The sequence below is a fragment of the Macaca fascicularis genome, chromosome 12 (assembly GCF_037993035.2).
Source record: "Macaca fascicularis isolate 582-1 chromosome 12, T2T-MFA8v1.1".
NCBI lineage: Eukaryota > Metazoa > Chordata > Mammalia > Primates > Cercopithecidae > Macaca > Macaca fascicularis.
In genome coordinates, this window is record NC_088386.1 from 137,252,099 (window position 1) to 137,274,710 (window position 22,612).

Genomic DNA, 22,612 nt, shown 5'->3' on the forward strand with positions numbered 1-22,612 from the left:
AACTGAGCAAGCAGCAAGCAAACAAAAACAGGTAACACTTGTAATAATCCAGGAAAACACAAAGTTATCCAGAAAAGGGAAAACAATCCTATTATACCACTTCGTCCAGCTGCAAATGGCAGTATGTAGTCATAATATAAACAATCAATACTGAACTAACCAAACCAAGCATATATCACTTTGGGCAGCCATGGATCTGTTTGCACTGAGAAGGCAGAGGGTGAAAGAAAGCTAGGAACTTCCTACCTATTCTTAGTGTCAAGCGAAGAAACATCACATGAAACAGGGGTGGGGGGACACAAATATAGATGTCAAGCAAATACACTCTTCAGAGTTGGAGGCAAAGATCAAGGAAATCTACTAAGGCTAAAGTAGATACTCTGCAGGGGAGGAAACACGATTAGGGGAAGGACGTTGGCACTTCTTCCTTAGAAGCCTTTCTAGGATTATCTGACTCTATAAATTACATGAAGACGTAACCTTGATTTGAAATAAGATTAATATGAATGCTAATAAAAAGTAGTAAGGGAGAGTATGTAGTCAATTCATTGTTACCAAATTAACAGCAAGTATCAACAAGATGATTAACACAACCACATGACGTCCAGACACGTGTCAGAACAAGTGTCTGGCTCATCTTCAACGGTATTCGAGGAACTTCAGTGTGCTTGGTAAAACAATAGCCTACTAGGGATTTCACTTCTAAAATGTCTCTGACTTTAGAAATACCAAAAAATAACATGTAACTGATTTTTAAAATATACACATGAAAAAAGGTTCTTTTCATTATTTTGTTGGTTTCCAAATGTTGAACGCTGTGGTGTTTTCACAATTTAAGGGGAAAAGTATTCTGACACATTATACTGGTTGGGGTTCTCTGCTTTTCTACTTGGTGAAAAACCTTTACATGCATTTTGGACTTTGTGTCATCATAACTTGGCAACGGGGAAAGCTGTATGGTATGCTTCTTCCAGAACTTGGTTACTGCTTACCAGAAGAGGGAAAAGCTTCGTATCACCATTTGCCTATGGGATGGATGCACAATGAACGGGCCATACCAAATAAAACTACCACTTTGTACTCTAAAAAGCATGTTCTCTGCTTAGGCCCTTTCTGTAAGTTTCAGTTGGCACGCACTAATGGAGAATCCATAAGACCCATGAAGGATCGTAAGTGATCCCAGTGGACCCAGCGCAATCATCTCAAATTCTGTTCAGGTCAGAGTATCTCAGATAAAACTCACTGAAGGGCATCAAGTCCTTCAGTACACAGTCTGAGCCAAGCCCTCTACCATTTGCAATGGCAAGAGTATACCAAATTCTCAACCTGTTGCCCACGTATGCCACCAACTATAAATGCCAGCCTCCTCCTTCCTAGTCTTCCTGTACACTCAACGCCACCTGGAAAAACTCTTACTCGTCTTTTACCAGTTCAAGGACCACATTCTATAGGAAGACTTTCCAACAGGTAATCACAGCTTGTTTCCTACGTCCATACCTTATATATGTTTCTATCATCAAACTTATGACACTGTAATGTAATTACTCTTCTACAAATGAGTTTCTCACACTAGACCACAAGCTGCTTGAGGAAAAGAAAAATCTATACCCTTTTTTGTTGGTTTTTTGAGACGCAGTCTCACTCTGTCGTCCAGGCTAGAGTGCAGTGGTACAATCTCGGCTCACTGCAACCTCCGCCTCCTGGGTTCAAGAGGTTCTCGTGCCTCAGCCTCTTGAGTAGCTGGGATTACAGGCGCGCGCCACCATGCCCAGCTAATTTTTGTATTCTTAGTAGAGACGGGGTTTCACCATGTTCATCAGGCTGGTCTCGAACTCCTGACCTCAAGTGTCCACCCGCCTTGACCCCCCAAAGTGCTGGGATTACAAGCGTGAGCCACTGTGCCCAGCCGAAAAGTCTATATCCTCTTAACCTCTGTATCTGCAGAACCCTTAACCTTACACAGCAATTTCCAGCAAATATTTTTTTGAATTGAAATGAAGAAGTGAGGCCATGAGGCTGAAGTTAGACAACTGGAAGGCCAAAACAACAAAACCTGGAAAAATACTTAATTACTCAAGAAGAAATTCTCCCACCAGGCCACTGAGAAGTTAGCTTTGCCCACTACAGAGGACACTGTGACAGGGATTGGATTAAGCCAAGTGGCGCTGAGGGACGGGACATAGGTCAACTACGTCTTAGAGGTACTCTCCTTACACTCAATGCACTTTTACCCCAATGATGTTAATTTGACTCATGATAAGATGAGCTAAGTCCCTTAAACAGTGCTTGGTATCAAGCAAAACTAATGGTAGTAACAGGAAAGTTTAATCCTCATGATGAATTATTTAACGGGGTTTCAAATGCTGTCCCTGAGACTTGAGGCAGTATAGGCTCCAGCTCCATTTTCTCCAAGTCTAAAACTCTTGATAGGTTGATGTTTCAGACCCAGAGATTCGGCAATTCAAACGACGGAAAGAATTCTTACCCAAACACTTTTTCAACTATTTTTAAATACTGTTGCCAAGTATCCTAATATCATGTGTACTTAATGAATTTAGCCTAGGGATACTTTTAGCTGTCCAAAAATCAAAATGTAAACCTAAGCACTACGTTTCATCCAGTGTTTCAGCATCCCAGATTTGCTTCCCTAAATGAACATTAAGCTTATTATGCAATGTGCCGCTACTAGGAGCCTTAGACAAAATCCTAATTGTGACTTAACCTATCTTAATAGGGTTTTAAGGAAGTTACCTGCTAAGAAAGTGACTGATTATCCTTAAGCAGACACCAAATAAATGTGAAGTCACTGCTTGAGGGCTTAGGGTATAGGGTAGCTATGAATCTGAGAACATAAAACGCAAAACTGAGGGGCAAATCGTCATGTTCCTGAAGATTACGACTCATCCACCTTCCTTCAGACGTTTCATTTGACCACAAGCACTGTTTAATAAGCAAAGTCCAAGTCGACTTCTTTCGATTTTACATGGCGTCCAAACACCATGTCAAGTCTGACCCTCTCATTTTCTAAGTCGAATGGAGAGGATATGTAGCAGCTAGCCCTGAGCACCTAATCCCTTTTCAAAGGAGCTACGCACAAAAATACCCTAGCAACATGCCACGGTGTCAGAAAGGCTCAGGTTCCCAACACCATGCGGGGCAGCCATTAGGAACTCAGGAAGTGCTTCCTCTAAGCGGGGGAAACCTAGGAAGGCTTCCTGAACGAGGGGTATTTGCGCCGAGCCTTGACGTGAGTCTCGGACAGTGGCAGTGCCTCCAGGCCACGCGGGAGGGAGGGAAGGACACCCCGGGCCGGGGCACAACCCGCGGGCCGGAGCCGCCCGCGCCCATCCCGCTCAGGCCGCAGCCAGGCACGGCACCCTCCCGTCCCCGAGCCACGTCGCTGCTCGTGGGCTTGCGGGGCACTCCCCAGGTCTCACCTCGGGCCCCACACCAGAAGGAGAAAGCTAGGGGCCGCGCCAGCTCCGCCCTCCCCCGCGGGGCGGCGGGCCCCAGCCCGGGCACAGGAAGGCCAAGTCCCCGGGGAGGGACGCCCGACTCGATGGTCTGCGCAGGGCCCGTCGGCCCCACGTGACGTGCGCGCAGCCAATCCCGGAAAGGCCCCGCGATCATCGAGACGGCGGCGGTGGTGGGCTAGACCAGTTTCGCGTGGCCGCTCGCCGTCCCCCGCCCAGTCGTCCTCGGCGCCCCAGCTCGGTGCTGCCGCCATCTTCCTGGAGGACAGGAGCAGAGGCGAAGGCTCCCCCTCCCCGTGATCGCTCCGCACTCCCGCCACCACCTGCCCTCCCCCGACCGCCTCTCTCCTCCTCAGTGGGCACCTGTCTCCTTCTAACAAACGGCCTTCCCCCGACTCCAGTTACCCACCGCAAGGCGAAGATTCTCATTACCTGTTCCACTCTTATTAGCATAAGAAAACCGAGCTCATAAGGTAGGAACTGTGGCGAAACAGGGACAAGCCGCCATCTTGGTAAAGGAGAAGAGGCTACGCTTGACCTCCCCCCCACCCCCAGCCTCTATATGGCCAACCGCCGTGGGAGGAGCACGGCGCTTGCGCAGAGGCGGACAACGCGAACGAGTCTGGGCTTGCGCACTCGGAAGCCGGCCGCATGGGGGAGGGGAAGAAGGCCGGGCCGCGCTGAGCCAGGAAGGAGTTGGCAAAGGGGCGGGGTGACGCGGTGACGCAATCCGCCTGCGCGCTGGGCGGGACGGGGTGTGAGCCGGCCGCGGGCTCTGGGCGGGTCCGCGGTGCGGTCGGTCGGTGCCTATTCTCGGGCTGTTTGGCGGGTGAGTGTCTAGCCAGTGTACGCCGCCGTGGCGGGGGCACAAGTTGCGGGCCGGCCCTCCCGAGGAGGTGCGGAGGACGCCCCGCTCGTCCCATACCCTCCGGGGGTGGTCGGCCCGCCCTGGGGTGCCGGCGGGGCGGGGCGGGGTGGGGGAGGGGCGGCCGGGCCCGGGCTCTTCGGCCCCTATCGTGGGCTTCGCTGTCCCGGGCGGTCCTAGTGCCGGTGACAGTGGCTCCGACACGGGCAGGGCCGGGCGCGGGAGTGGGGATTCTGGTGACCCCCTGGCGACCCTAAGGGAATTCCACTGCGCGGTCGTCGGTTCTGGGCCTCGGGGCGTCGAGTGCCGCCGAGGTCGGGAGGTTTGGTGCTTGGAGGGAGGATACAGGTTTAGACCCGAGGAACACTTAGCGCTTGTGTGGCCATCTTGTCTTTCTAACGGTGCCATTTCCTCCCGGAGGCGTGGAGGACTGGCCAGCTCCCAAACCTCCAAGCCCATCGACTGGATGCGGCGGATAAGCGGGGAGAGAGCCACTAGGCCCTGCCTGCGGGTGCCTTCGGCGAGGAGAGGCGACGAAGGGCTGCACCAGCGAGGCACGGACAGGCAGCAGGGGGCAGGGGATGGGGTTGGAGGCCGCCGAGTTTGTCCGGGGAGGAGAAGCAAACCTGTGGTCTCGATAATCTCAGTGAAGTCCCAACTGTGACCTGGCCTTCGGGCCCAGATAACACCTCGTTGGTTTTTTACGTTTTCGGTCTAATTCTTGTCGGTACCCCCAGACCCTCTGTCCACGCAAACGCATGACCCAACTGTACTGAACTTGTAGTTCAAACTTCCACACTTCTGGCTATGGCCCAAAAACTCTTAAATCTGGTTACCTCCCACCTTAACTGCCTTCTCCTTACCTAGTCCCTGCTTGTGGGATTCCGCCCAAATTAGATTTCCTCCAGACAAGCTTAGGTGTTTGCCTCATGTTCCAGATGGTGTTTGTCCACTGGACTGTTGGTACCGTGAGGGGCAGGGCACATGTTAATATTGTCACCCATACCCATTGCCTCGGTTGGTGTCTGTCGCCTAGTAGATTCTCAAGTACTTTTCGAATGACTTAAATCGCAGTGCTTGGCGATATATTTAGTGTTTCAAAATAGTTTTGCCGTCATAAAGAAAAATATGATGGTGTAGGGGTCATGAAAGCTGATTCTTGATACTTCTGATTTGAGCTTCATTGTTTTCACTGATTTTTTGATAGCTCCCATTAGTGGATTCTTGGCACCACCCAGCATCCTAACTCACGATGTGTACTGTTATGTCTCATTTTGGCATTGATCTCATTAGCTATAAAGGTTGTCCTGATTTTTTTTCCCCCGACTTCCACCTTGATCTCTCTCACCAGTGCCACAGCCCAGAATAAAGAACAAGAGCGTTTTAATTAGACTAGATTTACATTCTGACTGACTTTTAAACTACCAGTGTGACCTAGGGAAAGGGGCCCGGGTTTCCCTCTATCATTCATAAATGTAACTCAGGGCCCCTTTTTATTCCCAATACCAGCATACAGAAACTGCTGTAAAAGAAAAAGTTGTGGGTTTTTGTTACTGTTGTTTTGTTTTGTGTGTGTGTGTGTGTGTGTGTGTGCGTGTGTGTGCGCGCGCGTGTGGAGGAAAGGGAACACCGAAACTCATTTGGCAGCAGAATTGAGGTGAGGCCATTTGTATAGTCTATTCTGTTAGTGGTCATACATGCCACTTATCCCTGTCCCAGTCCCTGTTGGGAGTGTTATGTAATTATGCTGAACGTGGATCTTCCCCAAACCCAAAGAATCCAGATGCTTTGAATAAGAGATCATGGACCTTTCGAGTTCTACATGGCAGGATGTTCTTCATCTTGTATCTTTTGTTTTGGGAAAAGTGGTTTTTTATATGTATTGGGATGCGCGTCTTCTGTGGAAGAAATAAGCTGTGGGTCAAGATTAAAGAACTTTAAACAACTTCTGGCATGTGGAATAAACACGATCTGAAGAAATAAAATTTTCATTTGACTACATTTTTGATCCAATTTGCACCCAGTGTTTAAGTTAATCACAGTGGTTGGCAGTTTGTGTTGCTGGATCAAGGCTTTCTCACTGAAAACCATGTGCTTCAAAGGTTCATTATTCGTCTTTCACCTTCCATTTCACATTAGTTAATGAATTATGAGAGAAAACATTGTGGATCCAAGTTACGTTTCTGAAAAAAACAGATAGCAGGAGAAACTTGGTGAAGTCAAAGCAAAGTTGAAATGTCAGTTTAAGACAAATGGTTTCTCCATTTTCCCATATGTGTGCACAGGGTTCAGTGAGGCTGAGGGGGTTCTGTGGAGGTGTGGGAGAGGTGCTCTATGGTATTTTTATGTTGCACTGTGTGGGTTTGAAATCAGATGCATGTAATAGGTAGTAAGGCAAGTGCCTGATCTTTTCTATCCTCAGAATTGGCATTTAATCCTTCCATGTGAACTTGAAGCTCATTTTATCCAATCGTTTAAGAAAAAAGCCACACCATTAGGGATTCCAGTTAGAAATGGACTAAATAATATGCTGATTTGGGGAAAATAAAAGTGATTTGATTTATGTAGGACCTGTTTTCTAGTTTGGTCCCTACTTGTTTGGATGATTGTGGAAATAGATGAAACATTATTGACCTTGAGTTGCTAATTGTTGAAGCTGGATAATGGACAGCACATGAGGGTTTTGTTCGCTTTTTGTATAGGTCTTCATGTAAAAGTTTTCATGTAAGTGTTTTAAAATAATTATGGAAAGGCATTCCTGCCTAATTATCGGTTGTCATTTAAATAGATTTAATTTTCTATTGTTTAGAGAATAGCATTTGCCATTGGTTTTCAGAAATATTCTGATTAGATTTAAGCAGTTTTCCTTTTTTTCTTTTTTTGAGACAGTCTCACTCTGTCACCCAGACTGGAATGCAGGAGCACCATCTCGGCTCACTACAGCCTTCACCTCCTGGGCTCAAGGGATCCTCCCACCTCAGTCTCCCACTTAGTTGGGACTACAGGTGCCCGCCACCACACCCAGCTAATTTTTTTGTATTTTTTGTAGAGACACTGTTTCACCACATTGCCCAGGCTGGTCTTGAACTCCTGAGCTCGAGCGCTTCTCTTGCCTCAGCTTCCCAAAGTGCTGGTATTACAGGCGTGAGCCACCACACTTTGCCAGCAGTTTTCTTAGTGTTTTCATTACGTTTCGTTGCTGAATTTTATATGTCTCATCAGCATCTATTAATGCATGATTTTTTTTTTCCCAGTATTGTGTTGTTGGATTAATATTGATAGATGCTTTTGGTACATTCCTGCAATCTAATTGCTAGCAAATATTTTACTCAGGATTTTAGCATTTTTATTTGTGAGTGAGATTGACCTATGGTGTTCATTCATTCCTTTGTTCCTTTCTTATGTCTCCGTCTGGGTTGGTTACTGAAACTGTGCTGTCTTCATAGAACAAACGGTTTTCCCTTTTTTCAGTAGAGGCTTGGAATAGTTAAATGACTTTGGTCTTGTCCAAGGTTAGATGGAGTTCAACTCTAACGTCAAGTCTTGGTCCTTTTCACTGGTATCTTTAATCAGCTGCTCAGTGATACTCGTTTCCTGCAGATTTTCCAGTTTTTGGTTCTGTGTTGGTAATTTACGGTGCCCTTTTTTTACATTTTCAGATTTGTGGCCATTTTGCTACATGTGGACTCCTCTGTCATTATTTTAGCTCTTCTATATTTGCTATTTTTTCCTTAATTGGGCTTGTGAGGAATTTGTTTTAGAAAACCAGCTTTTGAGGCAGGGCATGATGGCTCCCGCCTGTAATCCCAGCACTTTGGGAAACCAGGATGGGTGGATCACCTAAGGTCAGGAGGTTTCACCTGGCCAACATGGTAAAACCCCATCTCTACTAAAAACACAAAAATTAGTTGGGTGTGGTGGCGGACACCTATAATCCCAGCTGTTCCGGAGGCTGAGGCAGGAGAATTGTGTGAATCCGGGAGGCAGAGGTTGTAGTGAGCTGAGATCGCGCCAGTGCACTCCAGCCTGGGCGACAAGAATGAAGCTCCATCTCCAAAAAACAAAAAGAAAACCAACTTTTGGATTTGTTTACTTTTCTTTTTTCCCGGCTCATAATTCATTTTTTCTCTTTATTGATTTCCTGTTGTATCTTGTAAGTTTTGCTTTTATCTTCCTTCCATTGCTTTCTAGAGATTGCTTGTGGCTTTGCTGGGAGTTACTTTTCATCTTTTTCCCCCCAATTTGAGCAGATCATTATTTGAGAACATTGACTGTAAAAATGTTTTTCAAATTTTGGTTAGGCTTTTTTTTTTTTATGGTAGATATATGACTTTAAACATCTTTTAAGGTATTGATTCAAGTTTCTCTGTGTCTGCTAAATCAGATTTATTTGTTGTAGTACTCAATTCTTCTCTGTCCTTGCACATACTGTGTTTACTGAATCTGTCCAGTTCTCGGAGAACTATTAAAGTTTCTCACTGGAATTGTGTTTTTCTTAAGTTAACTTTGTATTTTTCCTAGTCCTTGCTTTATGTGTTTATCTACAGTGATTATTTGAACATATAGGCTTATGAATATTGTATCTTCCCTATAAATTGTTGCTTTTATCATTATAACTTGTTATCCCTGTTATTCTGCTTAGTTATTTTTACTCTGATTCCCACCTTGGCTGATAATAGTGTTGTGGCTCCTCCATGTTTGTACTAGCCTGCTATTTTTTACCTTGTCCCTTTATTTTCAGCCTTTCTTTGTTCCTTTGTTTTAAGCATATACCTTATAGCTGGACTATTTTTTTGTTTTTTTAGGCCAATCTGTCTCCTCCTTTAAGCAGATAATTTGGTTATTTCACATTTGTACTGATGACTGATGTTCTTGAATTTTGTCCCCATTGTGCTGATTTAGGATTACTTCTGATTTTGTTTCTTCTTGTTCCTTTTCCGTATTTTTGCTGGTTTGATGAAGTTGCTATTTCCTCCATATTTTTCTCTTAATTTGTTATTTTAACAATTAATTTTTTTTAACTTTCATAATCAGATACTTACCTGTATATTATTTGAAAACAAGATGCCAACTCCTTCTGCCAAAACTGTCTATATTCCATCTGACCGTTCTGTTTCCCTTTAGGAAGTTCTACTCCACACTCACACTTGCCCTCAATTCTTAGGTTTTGCTGAGGTTAAAGGCTCCTGAATCTTTCTGCTACCATCCTTCGGTTAACCAAGCCAAATAACACTGGGGATGCAGGGATCTCATTTCTTCCAAGGTAGTTGGGAACATTTCCAGTCAAAGGGGAAACAGAGTACACAGTATTCAGGAAGTTAAGATTTGGGGGAGGGGAATCGAGAGGCAAAGTGAGAGAAGCTTTTTAGTAAGTTTCTGAGCTCCAGAGGGAATAAAATTTGACAGCAGTCCTCTTTCTTGGTGGTGTTACTGAAAGTGAGCCGACAGACTCCATGCTTTCCAAAGCTTCAGGGTTTCTAACATTTGTATAAAAATTCCACTATCTCTGGCCGGGCGCGGTGGCTCACACCTGCAATCCCAGCACTATGGGAGGCCGAGGCAGGCAGATCACGAGGTCAGGAGATCGAGACCATCCTGGCTAACACGGTGAAACCCCGTCTCTACTAAAAATCCAAAAAAAAAAAAAAAATTAGCCAGACGCATCTCAAAAAGAAAAAAAAAATTCCACGTATCTTTAAAACTACTGTCACATTTCTCAAACACTCAGATGCCTTCAGTCCTATTTCCTTTCCTCATAAATGTAGTTCACGTTGCTCCCTGTACCCCAGTGTCAAATTCTAGTTCTCAGGTAGCTGTAGGAAACTCAGATGGGTGGCAAACATGTTCATGTTACAGTCTGTATGTAATGGCGTCCCTTACTCCTTGAAAGGTTTCAAAGAGAGAGGGGAAATGACATAATTCCAGAGGTCAGGGAAGTGTATATCCGTGTGTATCCCATTTGTGTCCCTAGTGTCTAACATATAATCAGTACTGAAAAAAATTGGAATATTATTGAAAATATGGAATATATGTGTACATGTATAGATACAGTTGTTTTTATCAACTTAAAATTCTTTTTAATTTTTTAATTTTTTTGTAGAGGTAGGGTTTTGCTATGTTGCCCAGACTGGTGTTGAATTTCTGGCTTCAAGCAATCCTGCCTCTGCTACCCAGAGTGCTGGGATTACAGGCATGAGCCACTGCACCCAGCCACCATCTAATTTTTTTTTTTTTTTTTAATATGGAGTCTCGCTCTGTCGCCCAGGTTGGAGTGCAGTGGCATGATCTCAGCTCACTGCAACCTCTGCCTCCCAGGTTCAAGTGATTCTCCTGTCTCAGCCTCCTGAGTAGCTGGGATCACAAGCACATGCCGCCGCGCCTGGCTGAATCAATATGTTTAGTAGAGATGGGGTTTCACCATGTTGGCCAGGCTGATCTCGAACTCCTGACCTCAAGTGGTCTGCCTACCTTGGCCTCCTAAAGTGCTGGAATTACAGGCGACAGCGCCACACCTAGCCTATTTTTTTAAATCGAATTTAACCCTTGTAATGATAGATGCTTGTCTTATTCCTAGGGAAATAATTGAAGTAATTGAGATGCTGTCACCTAAAATAATCAAAAGGCTCCTGATTCAGTTAAAAGAATTCATTTAAGTACAAAGTATAAGCAGAGCTACACCAAAGAATGGTGATTAGTGCTCCCAGGGTGGGGTAAAATGAGGATTGTTTATATAGGCAAAATGAAGGTGCCCAACAGAATTACAACATTTTCTGTACTAAGGCTCATTTAAAGTTACAAATTTGATTGGCTACTATTGATTACACTTGAAGGGATTTGTTTAACTTCCTTTTGTAAAGAAGTAACAGTCATAAGGATCTCTTATCTCCCAGTCGTTTAGTCTAGGTTTGAATAAAGAATAGGGAGTCTGGTTAATGTGTACATCTAAACACAAAAGTCAGAAAGAATGAAAGTAGTAATATCACATGAGCCCGCTGTCAGCGCCTAACTTTTCCCTTTGGCAAAATAAATTTGGAAGGTTCTGAAATTGTATTTTCTTTTTACATTGCCTATGTGTAAGTGTTTTTACAGGTCAGTTCATTCTGTTAAATATACGTGTGTATACATGCATACTATGTATGTGCGTTTATGTGTGTCTGTGTGTTTTTCTTTTTAACAGACGAAGCTTCACAAAAGATGTCTAAGGTAAGATCATGCTTCATGTATCTACAGCATAAGGAGAAATTGCTTTATGTTTTCAGACTGTTGGATTTATATGATTCATTATTTTTAATACAACTGATGTATTTGATTCAGTAAGACAAAGAGTTCTAATTTAGTTGTCTTTTTTTAATTATTATAATTTCTTTTTTTTTTTTTTTGAGACGGAGTCTCGCTCTGTCACCCGGGCTGGAGTGCAGTGGCGCGATCTCGGCTCACTGCAAGCTTCTCCTCCCGGGTTTACACCATTCTCCTGCCTCAGCCTCCCGAGTAGCTGGGACTACAGGCGCCCGCCACCTCGCCTGGCTAGTTTTTTGTGTTTTTTTTTTTTAGTACAGACAGGGTTTCAGCGTGTTAGCCAGGATGGTCTTGATCTCCTGACCTCGTGATCTGCCCATCTCTGCCTCCCAAAGTGCTGGGATTACAGGCTTGAGCCACCGCACCCGGCCTCATTATTATTATTTTTTAAGACGGGAGTCTTGCTCTGTCACCAGGTTGGAGTGCAGTGGCATGATGTCAGCTCACTGCAACTTCAGCCTCCTATGTTCAAGTGATTCCCCTGGCTCAGCCTCCAGCCTCTGGAGTAGCTGGGACTGCAGACACTTGCCACCACGCTGGCTAATTTTTTGTATTTTAGTAGATATGGGGTTTCACTATGTTGACCAGGGTGGTCTTGATCTCTTGACCTCGTGATCCACCTGCCCTGGCCTCCCAAAGTGTTGGGATTATAGGCGTGAGCCACCGCGCTCGGCCTGGTTGTCATCTTGAAAGCTTGGAGCTTTCTCTTTTTTTTCAGGCTTCTACTTTTTTTTTTTTTTTTTCACACACATCAGTAACAGTCCTTTTAGCCCCCTTAGTACATTCCCAGCAGACCAAATAATTTAGAATTCTAATAATTTATTATGATGAAATTGATGGGGCTCTTAGACTTGATAAATTGGTTTAAATCAGCCCTTACAAGTTAGTTCAGAGAGAAATTAGTTCTAAAGAACATGCTGAGAAAAGCAGAACTTGTGGTTAACGTTGCAAGATTATTATTTCTCTGGTTTTTTATCTTTGAGTCCTATGGGTGTTCATTACTATCCAATGCAAAATCATCATACCAGTTTTTGCATTTTATACCAGTGTTAGCGTGGAACACGGATAAGCAAAAAAAAAAAAAAGTCATTTTTTCACCACTCAGAAATAACCACTGTTAATATGCTACATATATTCTTTTTCACCCATGTGTGCATTTGACTATACATTTGCAAAATGTAGTCCTAAAGGAAATACTATTTTATATCTTGCCTTTTTCAATTAATTAATTGATTTTTTAAATTTCTTCTCATTCTCAGTGTGCCACTGTCTAGATTCTGGTTTTACTTCTGCTATTCTTGTCTTCTCACATCTCTGTCCTCTCTCTCATCAGATATTCTACCAAGAAATATTGATGCCTCAGTGTAGTCAGCTATGATCTTCTCATTCTGTCTGTTCTTTCTTGGTCTTTGACGCTAGATACTCAACATTCCCACCTCTAATTTGCCTGCCTCACCCTCGGTGAAACGATTCTATAGAGCTAGAATCACAGCAAGAGAGATGCCTTTTTCGTGGATACTTTTCAGAAATGCATCACAAACCTAATACCTGGGGGAAGCTATTCTTTAGCCAAGTTTGTTGAATGAAACCATTCATTCAAAGTACTGTCAGCTGTAGCAGTACTTTGTAAGCTTAACTGATTTTCCTGGAACTCCATAGTCTCTCAAGTCAAAATTTGAAATTGCGTTAAGATGTATTAAGCATGTGTCTTCCATGTATTGTTAAATTCCTAAACAATACTGATTAACACAGTGTTAATTTTCAGTCAGCATATAACTAAAGAGTTACACTAGATTAGTTTTTCTTTTTTTAATGCTCCTGATTGAATACTGCTGGTTTTCTGATAGAAGTGTGACTTTCTGGAAGTGTTTGTCTATACTTTTAAAACAATTTGTGAAAACTACTGATAACCTATGTTTCACATCTGATTATATCTTAAAAGCAACTACTAAGGTGTTTGTTTGTTTGTTTTTAATCTTGTTTAGCAACAGCCAACTCAGTTTATAAATCCAGAAACTCCTGGCTATGTTGGATTTGCAAATCTCCCCAATCAAGTTCACCGAAAATCAGTGAAAAAAGGTTTTGAGTTCACACTGATGGTGGTCGGTAAGAAATTAATTTATAGTCTCCAACTTACTAAATAAGTATCTCCCCCTTCCAATCTCTGGAGTATAATAACATGATCTGTAAAGTAAGAGGCAGAGTCAAATAACTTGGGAATTTGAACAAATATATGTATATTCATTCGAAAATTTTCCTGAGAAGCAAAATTATTTTTCTGTCCCTGCCTTATTTACATGTAGTGAGAGTTTACTCGTTGTGTCAGCTCAGCTCCAGAGTGGCCTCCAGTGATTCGTGTCTCCTGGTATTCACAACCTTTTCTTAACCCTTCCTGCATTGAGTAGGGTTTTACCTGTGTAGCCAGCGGGACATTGTGGAAATGAAAGTGTGTGGTTTTCTAAGACTAGGTCATGAAAGACATTGTGGCCCCCACCTTGCCTTTTCCCAAATTACTCACTCTGGAGGAAGCCAGCTGCCACGTCTAGAAAACACTCAAGCAGCTTACAGGGAAGCCCACCAAGTAAGGAACCAAGGCCTGCCAATGGCTATGTAAGTGACCCATTTCAGAAATATCCTCCAGGCCAGGCATGGTGGCTCTCACCTGTAATCTTAGCACTTTGGGAGGTCAAGGCAGGCAGAGGATTAAGCTCAGGAGTTGAAGACCAGGCTGGGCAACATGGTGAAACCCTGTCTCTACAGAAAATATGAAAACTAGCCAGGCATGGTGGCATGTACCTGTAATTCCTCTCACCTGAGCCCAGGAGGTTGAGGCTGCCGTAAGCTGAGATCATGCCACTGCACTCAAGCCTCCAGCCTGGGTGACAGAATGAAACCTTGTCTCAAAAAAAAAAAAAAAAAATCCAGGCATTTACAGTGTAACATTCACAATATCTAGTAGAAAATTGTGTGGCATCAAAGAAGCAAAACCTGAACATAATTAGGAGAGAAATCAGGCAATAGAAACAGATCCAGAAATGACAGAGACAGTAGAATGGCAAAGAAGAACTCTATTACTTAAAGGAAAACATGAATATAATAAGATAAATGAAAGATACAACAGAGAACCAAGTGGAACTTCGAAAGATTAAAATACAACCGAAATAAGAAATTTTCATCATAAGCCTGACAGCACATTATACACTGCAAAAGTGAAAGGACAGTAGAAGCACAGTAAGGGAAAAGCTAGAAAAAAAAAAAGAAATTGAACGTGTCCTCAATGTCCTTTGGTACCCTGTAAACAGTCTAATATATGGATTATATTCACAGAGAAGACAGGAAAACAAAAATCATGAAAAAATAATGCCTGGGAATTGTCCAATTTCAGCAAAGTTATAAATGCACAGATCCAGGAAGCTTGAAAAATAGCAGGCAAAATAAATATAAAGAAAACTATACCAGGATGCATCATAACAAGCTACCAGAAACTACTGATGAAACAACAAGCAGAAGATGTAATAGAGAAAAGCACACCAAAGCACGTAATAAGCAAATAGACCATAGATAAACAGAGGTCTTTAAAAGTAGCTGGAACAGGCCTGTTGTGGTGGCTCACGCCTGTAACCCCAGCACTCTGGGAGGCCAAGGTGGGTGGATCACTGCAGCCCTGGAGTTCAAGATCAACATGGTGAAACCCTGTCTTTACAAAAGATAGGGAAATTAGCCGGGCTTGCTGGGGGGTGCCTGTAATCACAGCTACCTGAGAGGCTCAGGTAGGAGGATCACCTCGGCCTGAGATGTCAAGCCTGTGGTGAACTGTGATCGTGTCACTGCACTCCAGCCTGAGTGACAGAGTAAGACCCTGTCTCGAGGAAAGAAAAAAAAACAAATGTAGCCAGAACAAAGAAATTCATTACATACAGGGGATTGAAGGTAAGAGGAGTGACCACTGAATTGTCATTAGGAATAATGTAACTGGCCGGGCGTGATGGCTCACGCCTGTAATCCCAGCACTCTGGGAGGCCAAAGCGGGAGGATCACTTGAGGTCAGGAGTTCGAGACCAACCTGGCCAACACGGTGAAACCCCAGCTCTGCTAAAAATGGAAAAATCTGGGCATGGTGGTGCATGCCTGTGACCCAGCTACTTGGGAGGCTGAGGCAGGAGAATCACTTGAACCCGGGAGGCAGAGGTTGCAGTGAGCTGAGATCGCACCACAACACTTTAGCCTAGGGACAGAGCAAGACTCCATCTCAAAAACTAAGTAGAAATTGTCTGGATGCAGTGGCTCACACCTGTAATCCCAGTACCTTGGGAGGCTGAGATGGGCAGATCACCTGAAGTTTGGAGTTGGAGACCAGCCTGATGAACATGGAGAAATCCCACCTTTACTAAAAAAAATACTAAATTAGCTGGACGTGTTGGCACATGCCTGTAATCTCAGCTACTCGGGAGGCTGAGGCAGGAGAATCGCTTGAACCTGGGAGGTGGAAGTTACAATGAGTTGAGATTCCATCATTGCACTGCAGGCTGGGCAACAAGAGCGAAACTCCATCTCAAAACACGATGGATCAAGCCTGTAATCCCAGCACTTTGGGAGGCTAGGCGGATCACCTGAGGTGGGAAGTTTGAGACCAGCCTGACCAACATGGAGAAACCCCGTCTCTAGTAAAAATACAAAATTAGCCAGGCGTGGTGGCGCAGGCCTGTAATCCTAGCTACTTGGGAGGCTGAGGCAGGAGAATCACTGGAACCTGGGAGGTGGAGGTTGTGGTGAGCCAAGATTGACCATTGCACTACAATCTGGTCAGCAAGAGTGCAACTCCATCTCACCAAAAAAAAAAAGAAAACTGAAATTAAAAAATGAGAAAAGGTGTATGTGGCAGGCAGTAGAAGTAATATAAATCTTTTTTTTTTTTTTTTGAGATGGAGTCTCGTTCTGCCGCCCAGGCTGGAGTGCAGTGGCACGATCGCGGCTCACTGCAAGCTCCACCTCCCGGATTCACACCATTTTCCCACCTCAGCCTCCCAAGTAGCTGGGATTACGGGCGCCCGCCGCCACGCCCAGCTAATTTTGTTTTTGTATTTTTAGTACAGATGGGGTTTCACCGTGTTAGCCAGGATGGTCGCAATCTCCTGCCTTCGTGATCTGCCCGCCTCGGCCTCCCAAAGTGCTGGGATTAATATAAATCTTATACAAACTTTTTCACAAAATAGATGAGTAGGAAACACCTACCAGCCTATTTTATTAAGCCAGCATTATCCTGTTATAAATGACAAGAAAACTACAGACTAATACATGTTAGAAATGCTTGTTTCGGCCGGGCGCAGTGGCTCACGCCTGTAATCCCAGCACTTTGGGAGGCCGAGGCGGGCGGATCACATGGTCAGGAGATCGAGACCATCCTGGCTAACATGGTGAAACCTCGTCTCTACTAAAAATACAAAAAATCAGCCGGGCATGGTGGTGGGCGCCTGTATTCCCAGCTACTTGGGAGGCTGAGGCAGGAGAATGGCGTGAACGCGGGAGGCGGAGCTTGCAGTGAGCCGAGCTGGTGCCACTGCACTCCAGCCTGGGCGACAGAGCAAGACTCCGTCTTAAAAAAAAAAAATGCTTGTTCCTCGGTGCCGTAAAGAAATAGCACTTGAACATAAATTCAGTTTCCTCAGCACGGCCGTTTTTACTTTGTACAGAATGGGTGCACTCACCATCGGTTTTGTCACGAGAATACACCAAACAAAGAGGATCATTTATAACCTGATGCATCTACCTTACTGTTGTTTCCATTGGCTGGAATGGGACCTCACCTTCCTTATTTGTCCTGATTGACTAGCAACTTAGAACTTTTTAAAAGAGGCAAAGGCAGAGAGCAGAACAAAGGAAGGAGGAATGTTGAGAAAGGTAAAATCACCTTCAAATAAGGAAGAGCAGCAGGCTATGCCCTAATGCTTGCTTGGACCACCATAAGCATGCCAGGGCAAATTCAGGCTAAATTGTGGGCGCTGAGAACATAAAGTACGTTGATTTCCTCATCACGGCTAGCAGATTATTTAAAAATGTTAGCACATGTCTTTGAAAAAAATTTTTGCTTCTGAGAGAAGTTACTATTTATTCCTAATTAGATGAGGAGGAAAGTCTTTGAAGAAGAACTTCTACTTTACTTTTGACGTATACGTGAACTAGACATGGACATCTTAATTAAATCTTACCAAGTCCAGCAATATATCTAAATAGACAATGCACTTAGTTCTGCTATGATGCAACCTGTGTGTTTCTAAAATAATCCCCATACCATACCATCCAACATGATGAATAAACACCACAGAGCTTATCAGAGCTTATGGAGAAGATAGGTACACAATACTCAGAACCTTCATCAGTGACACAATGGGAGAAAAGATAGGAGCACAAGAGTTATACCAGTCCACATGTAAATGGCTGAAAAATAATCACTACACCATATAAGCCCTGAGGTTTGGTTTGTGCAAGTGGACATCAGGAGAGTTGCAACTTGTGCGCTTTTGTGTAGCTGTGGAAGGAGGATTTTCTAAAGTTGGGAAGTCATAACACTAGGTGTAAATTGGGTGTGGCTCATAACAGGCGGTAAAGAAAGATGGCTGATAGATATTTAGGGGTGTGTGTTGGGAATGTCTCCAGGTGGTTTGATTCTGTTGGATGCAGAATTAAACACAGTTTTCTGTGTTCACCTAGTTTTTCACCAATGAGATCGTATATAAGCAAATAGGAAATTTGTATTATGCTGCTATTGTTCCCTAATATGTCAATCCCATTGGAACAAATTCTCATTTTCAAATTAGAACGGACTAAACAAATGGAGTTTATCTCAGGAATACATGGTGTAACATTCAAAGTCAGTGTCATTCACTGTAGTTATCAAAGAGGAAGATGATGTTAGCTGAAAAATGAATTGTAAAAATCCAGGACCCACTAAAGATAAGATAGTAGGCTGGGTGTGGTGGCCCATACCTGTAATCCCAGCACTTTGGGAGTCCAAGGCTGATGGATCACCCGAGGTCAGGAGTTTAAGACCAGCCCCACCAACATGGTAAAACTTCGTCTCTTTAGTACTTTTGTAAGGTACTGAAATTAGCCGGGCATGATGGTGGGTGCCTGTAATTTCAGCTACTCTGGAGGCTGAGGCAGGAGAATCGCTTGAACCCGGGAGGGAGAGGTCTCAGTGAGCCGAGGTCATGCCATTGCGCTCCAGCCTGCATGACCGAGTGAGACTCCGTCTCAAAAAAAAAAAAAATCACAAACAAGAGTATTAATAATTTTAAGACAGTACCACTTAACAGTTACAAAAAATATTGTTTAGGGATAAATTTAACAAAATGTGCAAGACCTATACACTGAAAACTACAAAACACTACTGAGAGAAAACCTAAATAAGTTGTGTAAGATCTGCCCCATTTGTGGATTGGAACTGTTATTCCCTTTCTCCCCCAAATTGTCCCATATTTTTTCTGACACAGTGTTGCTCTGTTATCCAGGCTAGAGTGCAATGGTATGATTTTGGCAACCTCCACCTCCCAGGTTCAAGTGATTTTCATTCCTCAGCCTCCCCAAGTAGCTGGGATTACAGGCACGTGCCACCATGCCCATCTAATTTTTGTATTTTTAGTAGAAATGGCATTTTGTCATGTTGGCCAGGCTGGTCTTGAACTACTAGCCTAAAGTGATCCACCTGTCTCAGCCTCCCAGAGTGCAAGGATTACTACTGGTGTGAACCACAGTGTGCAGCCCCAATTTTCAGAAATAAAAATTAACAAGCTGATTCTAAAGTTTAAATGTAAATGTAGAGGGCCTAGAACAGACAAAAACAGTTTAGAAAAAGAGCAAAGTTGGAGGATTACAGTCTCTGATTTCAAGACTTAACAGCAGTAATCAAGACAGTGTGGTGTAATCAAGACAGTGTGGTAAGGGTAGATAGACAGATCTATTGAGCAGAGCAACAGCCAAGAAGTAGATCAATCAATATGATAAGTTCAATTTTTTTGTTTTGTTTTGTTTTTTGAGAAAAAAGCCAAGTTGATTCAGTGGGGGCAAGGTTAGTCTTTTTGCAGTCTGTAACAACTAGATGATTATGTGTGAAAAAATGAACTTCAACTCCTGCTTCACACTGTGTGTCAATTAACCTGAAATGATAGTTGATTTAAATGTAAAGCTATAAAAATTCTACAAGAAAATGGGCAAAAAATTTTTTGACTTTGTAGTAAGCAGATTTCTTAGGACATGGAGAATAAAAATTGTAAAAATATTTGTGCATTATTAAAAGTTGGCCTTCTTCAAAAGACATCAATAGGAAAATAAAATGTGAGGAACTCAAAGTATTCATAGTACCATATCTGACAAAGGATATGTGTCCAGAATATATAAAAATCTTTTACAGATCAGTGAGGCAAATGACCCACTTACAAAGAGGGGGCCAAAGATCTGAATAGACATTCCACTAAGGAAGATAAACAAATAGCCGGTAAACCCACATAAACATGTCCACATCTTTTGGTCATCAGGGAACTATGCATTGAAACCACTACATGCCACCACACATCCACTAAAACGCAGGCACTCCAGGTGTCAGCAAGGATGTGAAACAACTGGAACTCGTATTAGTGAGCATGTAAAAATGCCACAACCAGTATGGAAGCCAGTTTGGTACTTCTTTAACAGTTAAGACCCAGCAATACCGCTTGTAAGTGTTTACACATAAGAAATGAAAACATGTCCATAAAGACTTGTATGTGAATGTTCATAGCTGCTTTTCTCAAAATAGCCCCAAACTGGGGAGAGCAAAGGTATCTAGAGAGTGGGTTAACAAATTGTGGTGTAGCCATACAATGGAATGTTGCCGAGCACTGCAAAGAAACGAACTACTCATAGATGCAACAGCATGCGTCAGTCTCAGAGCTGTGTCGAGCAAAAGCAGCCAGACACAAAACAGGCCATGCTGTATGATGCCATTTAAAAGTTTTAGAGGCCGGGCGCGGTGGCTCAAGCCTGTAATCCCAGCACTTTGGGAGGCCGAGGCGGGCGGATCACAAGGTCAGGAGATCGAGACCACAGTGAAACCCCGTCTCTACTAAAAATACAAAAAAAAAAAAATTAGCCGGGCGCGGTGGCAGGCGCCTGTAGTCCTAGCTACTCAGGAGGCTGAGGCAGGAGAATGGCGTGAACCCAGGAGGCGGAACTTGCAGTGAGCCGAGATCGCGCCACTGCACTCCAGCCTGGGCAACAGCGTGAGACTCCGTCTAAAAAAAATAAATAAATAAATAAATAAAATAAAAGTTTTAGAATAAGCAAAGCTGATACGTAGTGACAGAAAGTAGACTGGCGTTCGCCTGCAGTGGGGACTGGAGAGGGCAGACTTCACAGGTACACGAAGGAACTCTAGGGTTACACAAATAACCTTTTATCTTGAGTGGAGTTTGGTTATCTGAGTATCTACTTTTGTCAAAACTGTAGAGTTTAAATGGGTGTATTTTAGTATTAACAAATTGTGCCTCCATAAAGTGGATTTAAAAGAAAACAGGTAGGGGGTTGAGGGTGAGTAGTGAAAAGTAGAACTAGAAAGCCACAAGAACCCTCAAGTTTCAAATTGTATTAATAGCTCAAGAAAAATGAGTATATCAGGAAAACCCTAGCACACGTAATTGGTAAAAGAGAAACTATTGAAGAGGAAAGGCATAGTTTTTAAAATTGTGTCAGACTTCTAAAGAAGTAGGCAAGTTCACAAAGTAACAGATCAAATGCAAATGAAAGACTACAGATGTTGGGGCAACAGTCTGCAAGGGATTCTAAAATCACGAATGACTTATTCAGCGACATCAAGCAAGGAAGCCAGGTTGCAGACTGTCCGTGAGACAATTTGGTGACCATATTGCTGTAGATTCTAGTTAGAGTGATAAATAATTATATTTAGTTACTCTCAGCCGGGTGCGGTGGCTCACGCCTGCAATCCCAGCACTTTGGGAGGCCGAGGCGGGCAGATCACGAGGTCAAGAGATAGAGACCATCCTGGCTAACACGGTGAAACCCCGTCTCTACTAAAAAATACAAAAAATTAGGGCCGGGCGCGGTGGCTCACGCCTGTAATCCCAGCACTTTGGGAGGCCGAGGCGGGCGGATCACAAGGTCAGGAGATCGAGACCACGGTGAAACCCCGTCTCTACTAAAAATACAAAAAATTAGCCGGGCGCGGTTGTGGGCGCCTGTAGTCCCAGCTACTCGGGAGGCTGAGGCAGGAGAATGGCGGGAACCCGGGAGGCGGAGCTTGCAGTGAGCCGAGATCGCGCCACTGCACTCCAGCCTGGGCGACAGAGCGAGACTCCGTCTCAAAAAAAAAAAAAAAATACAAAAAATTAGCCCAGCAAGGTGGCGGGCGCCTGTAGTCCCAGCTACACGGGAGGCTGAGGCAGGAGAATGGCGTAAACCCGGGAGGCGGAGCTTGCAGTGGGCTGAGATCCGGCCACTGCACTCCAGCCTGGGCGACAGAGCAAGGCTCCATCTCAAAAAAAAAAAAAAGTTACTACCTTGGCTACATTTATATGCGATGGTGGCTTAATTATATGAAAAGCATGTTTAAGAATAAAGCCTGTTGCCAAATATGTTACCTAATAGAAATCTAATGTAAAGATGTTTGTGTCTGAAAAAGAGGAAAGTAGGTTGTTACTGTGATCAAATTTACAGGAGGGTTGGAGCAAGCACTTGAGTACTAAAAGCTGAAGTATAATTCCAGGTGCTCACACATGTTATAGGCGTTCCATCCTGAGGGCGCAGGAGTCTGGGATGGGCAGGCCAGACCTTTTTGAGACCTTCGTGAGCTGCCCGCTCCCACAGAGTCCAGCCTCACGCAGCTCTCAGTGCCATCCTGCTCTTGCACAGCTCTGGTGGGAGTTGTTTGAAAGAGCAAAAAAGCTGATCCCTTAGATTACCGCTCTTCAGGAGCCTCCCGAGAAAGGCC

The 22,612-nt window shown here is 43.9% G+C and overlaps 2 protein-coding genes across 6 annotated transcripts in view; one reads left to right on the forward strand and one right to left on the reverse strand.

Moving 5' to 3' along the window:
- The window catches only part of HDLBP (high density lipoprotein binding protein), an 86,994-nt gene extending 82,986 nt beyond the window's left edge, over positions 1 to 4,008 (reverse strand). The window contains exon 1 of one of the 2 annotated variants that reach the window (XM_005574868.4): positions 3,906 to 4,008. The gene's annotated coding sequence lies outside the window, so the exon portion shown is untranslated. Of the gene's footprint in view, positions 1 to 3,437; positions 3,540 to 3,905 lie in introns of those variants that run through there. The other variant, XM_015433111.3, reaches the window with a different exon arrangement.
- SEPTIN2 (septin 2) overlaps positions 3,659 to 22,612 on the forward strand; it is a 39,506-nt gene continuing 20,552 nt past the window's right edge. Inside the window, exons 1-3 of one of the 4 annotated variants that reach the window (XM_005574867.4) lie at positions 3,659 to 3,946; positions 11,516 to 11,541; positions 13,620 to 13,740. In XM_005574867.4, coding sequence (XP_005574924.1) covers positions 11,533 to 11,541; positions 13,620 to 13,740 — 130 coding nt within the window. In that variant the 5' untranslated portion in view covers positions 3,659 to 3,946; positions 11,516 to 11,532. Of the gene's footprint in view, positions 3,947 to 4,225; positions 4,303 to 4,501; positions 4,893 to 11,515; positions 11,542 to 13,619; positions 13,741 to 22,612 lie in introns of those variants that run through there. The other 3 variants (XM_005574866.4, XM_065526400.2, XM_045368428.2) reach the window with 3 other exon arrangements.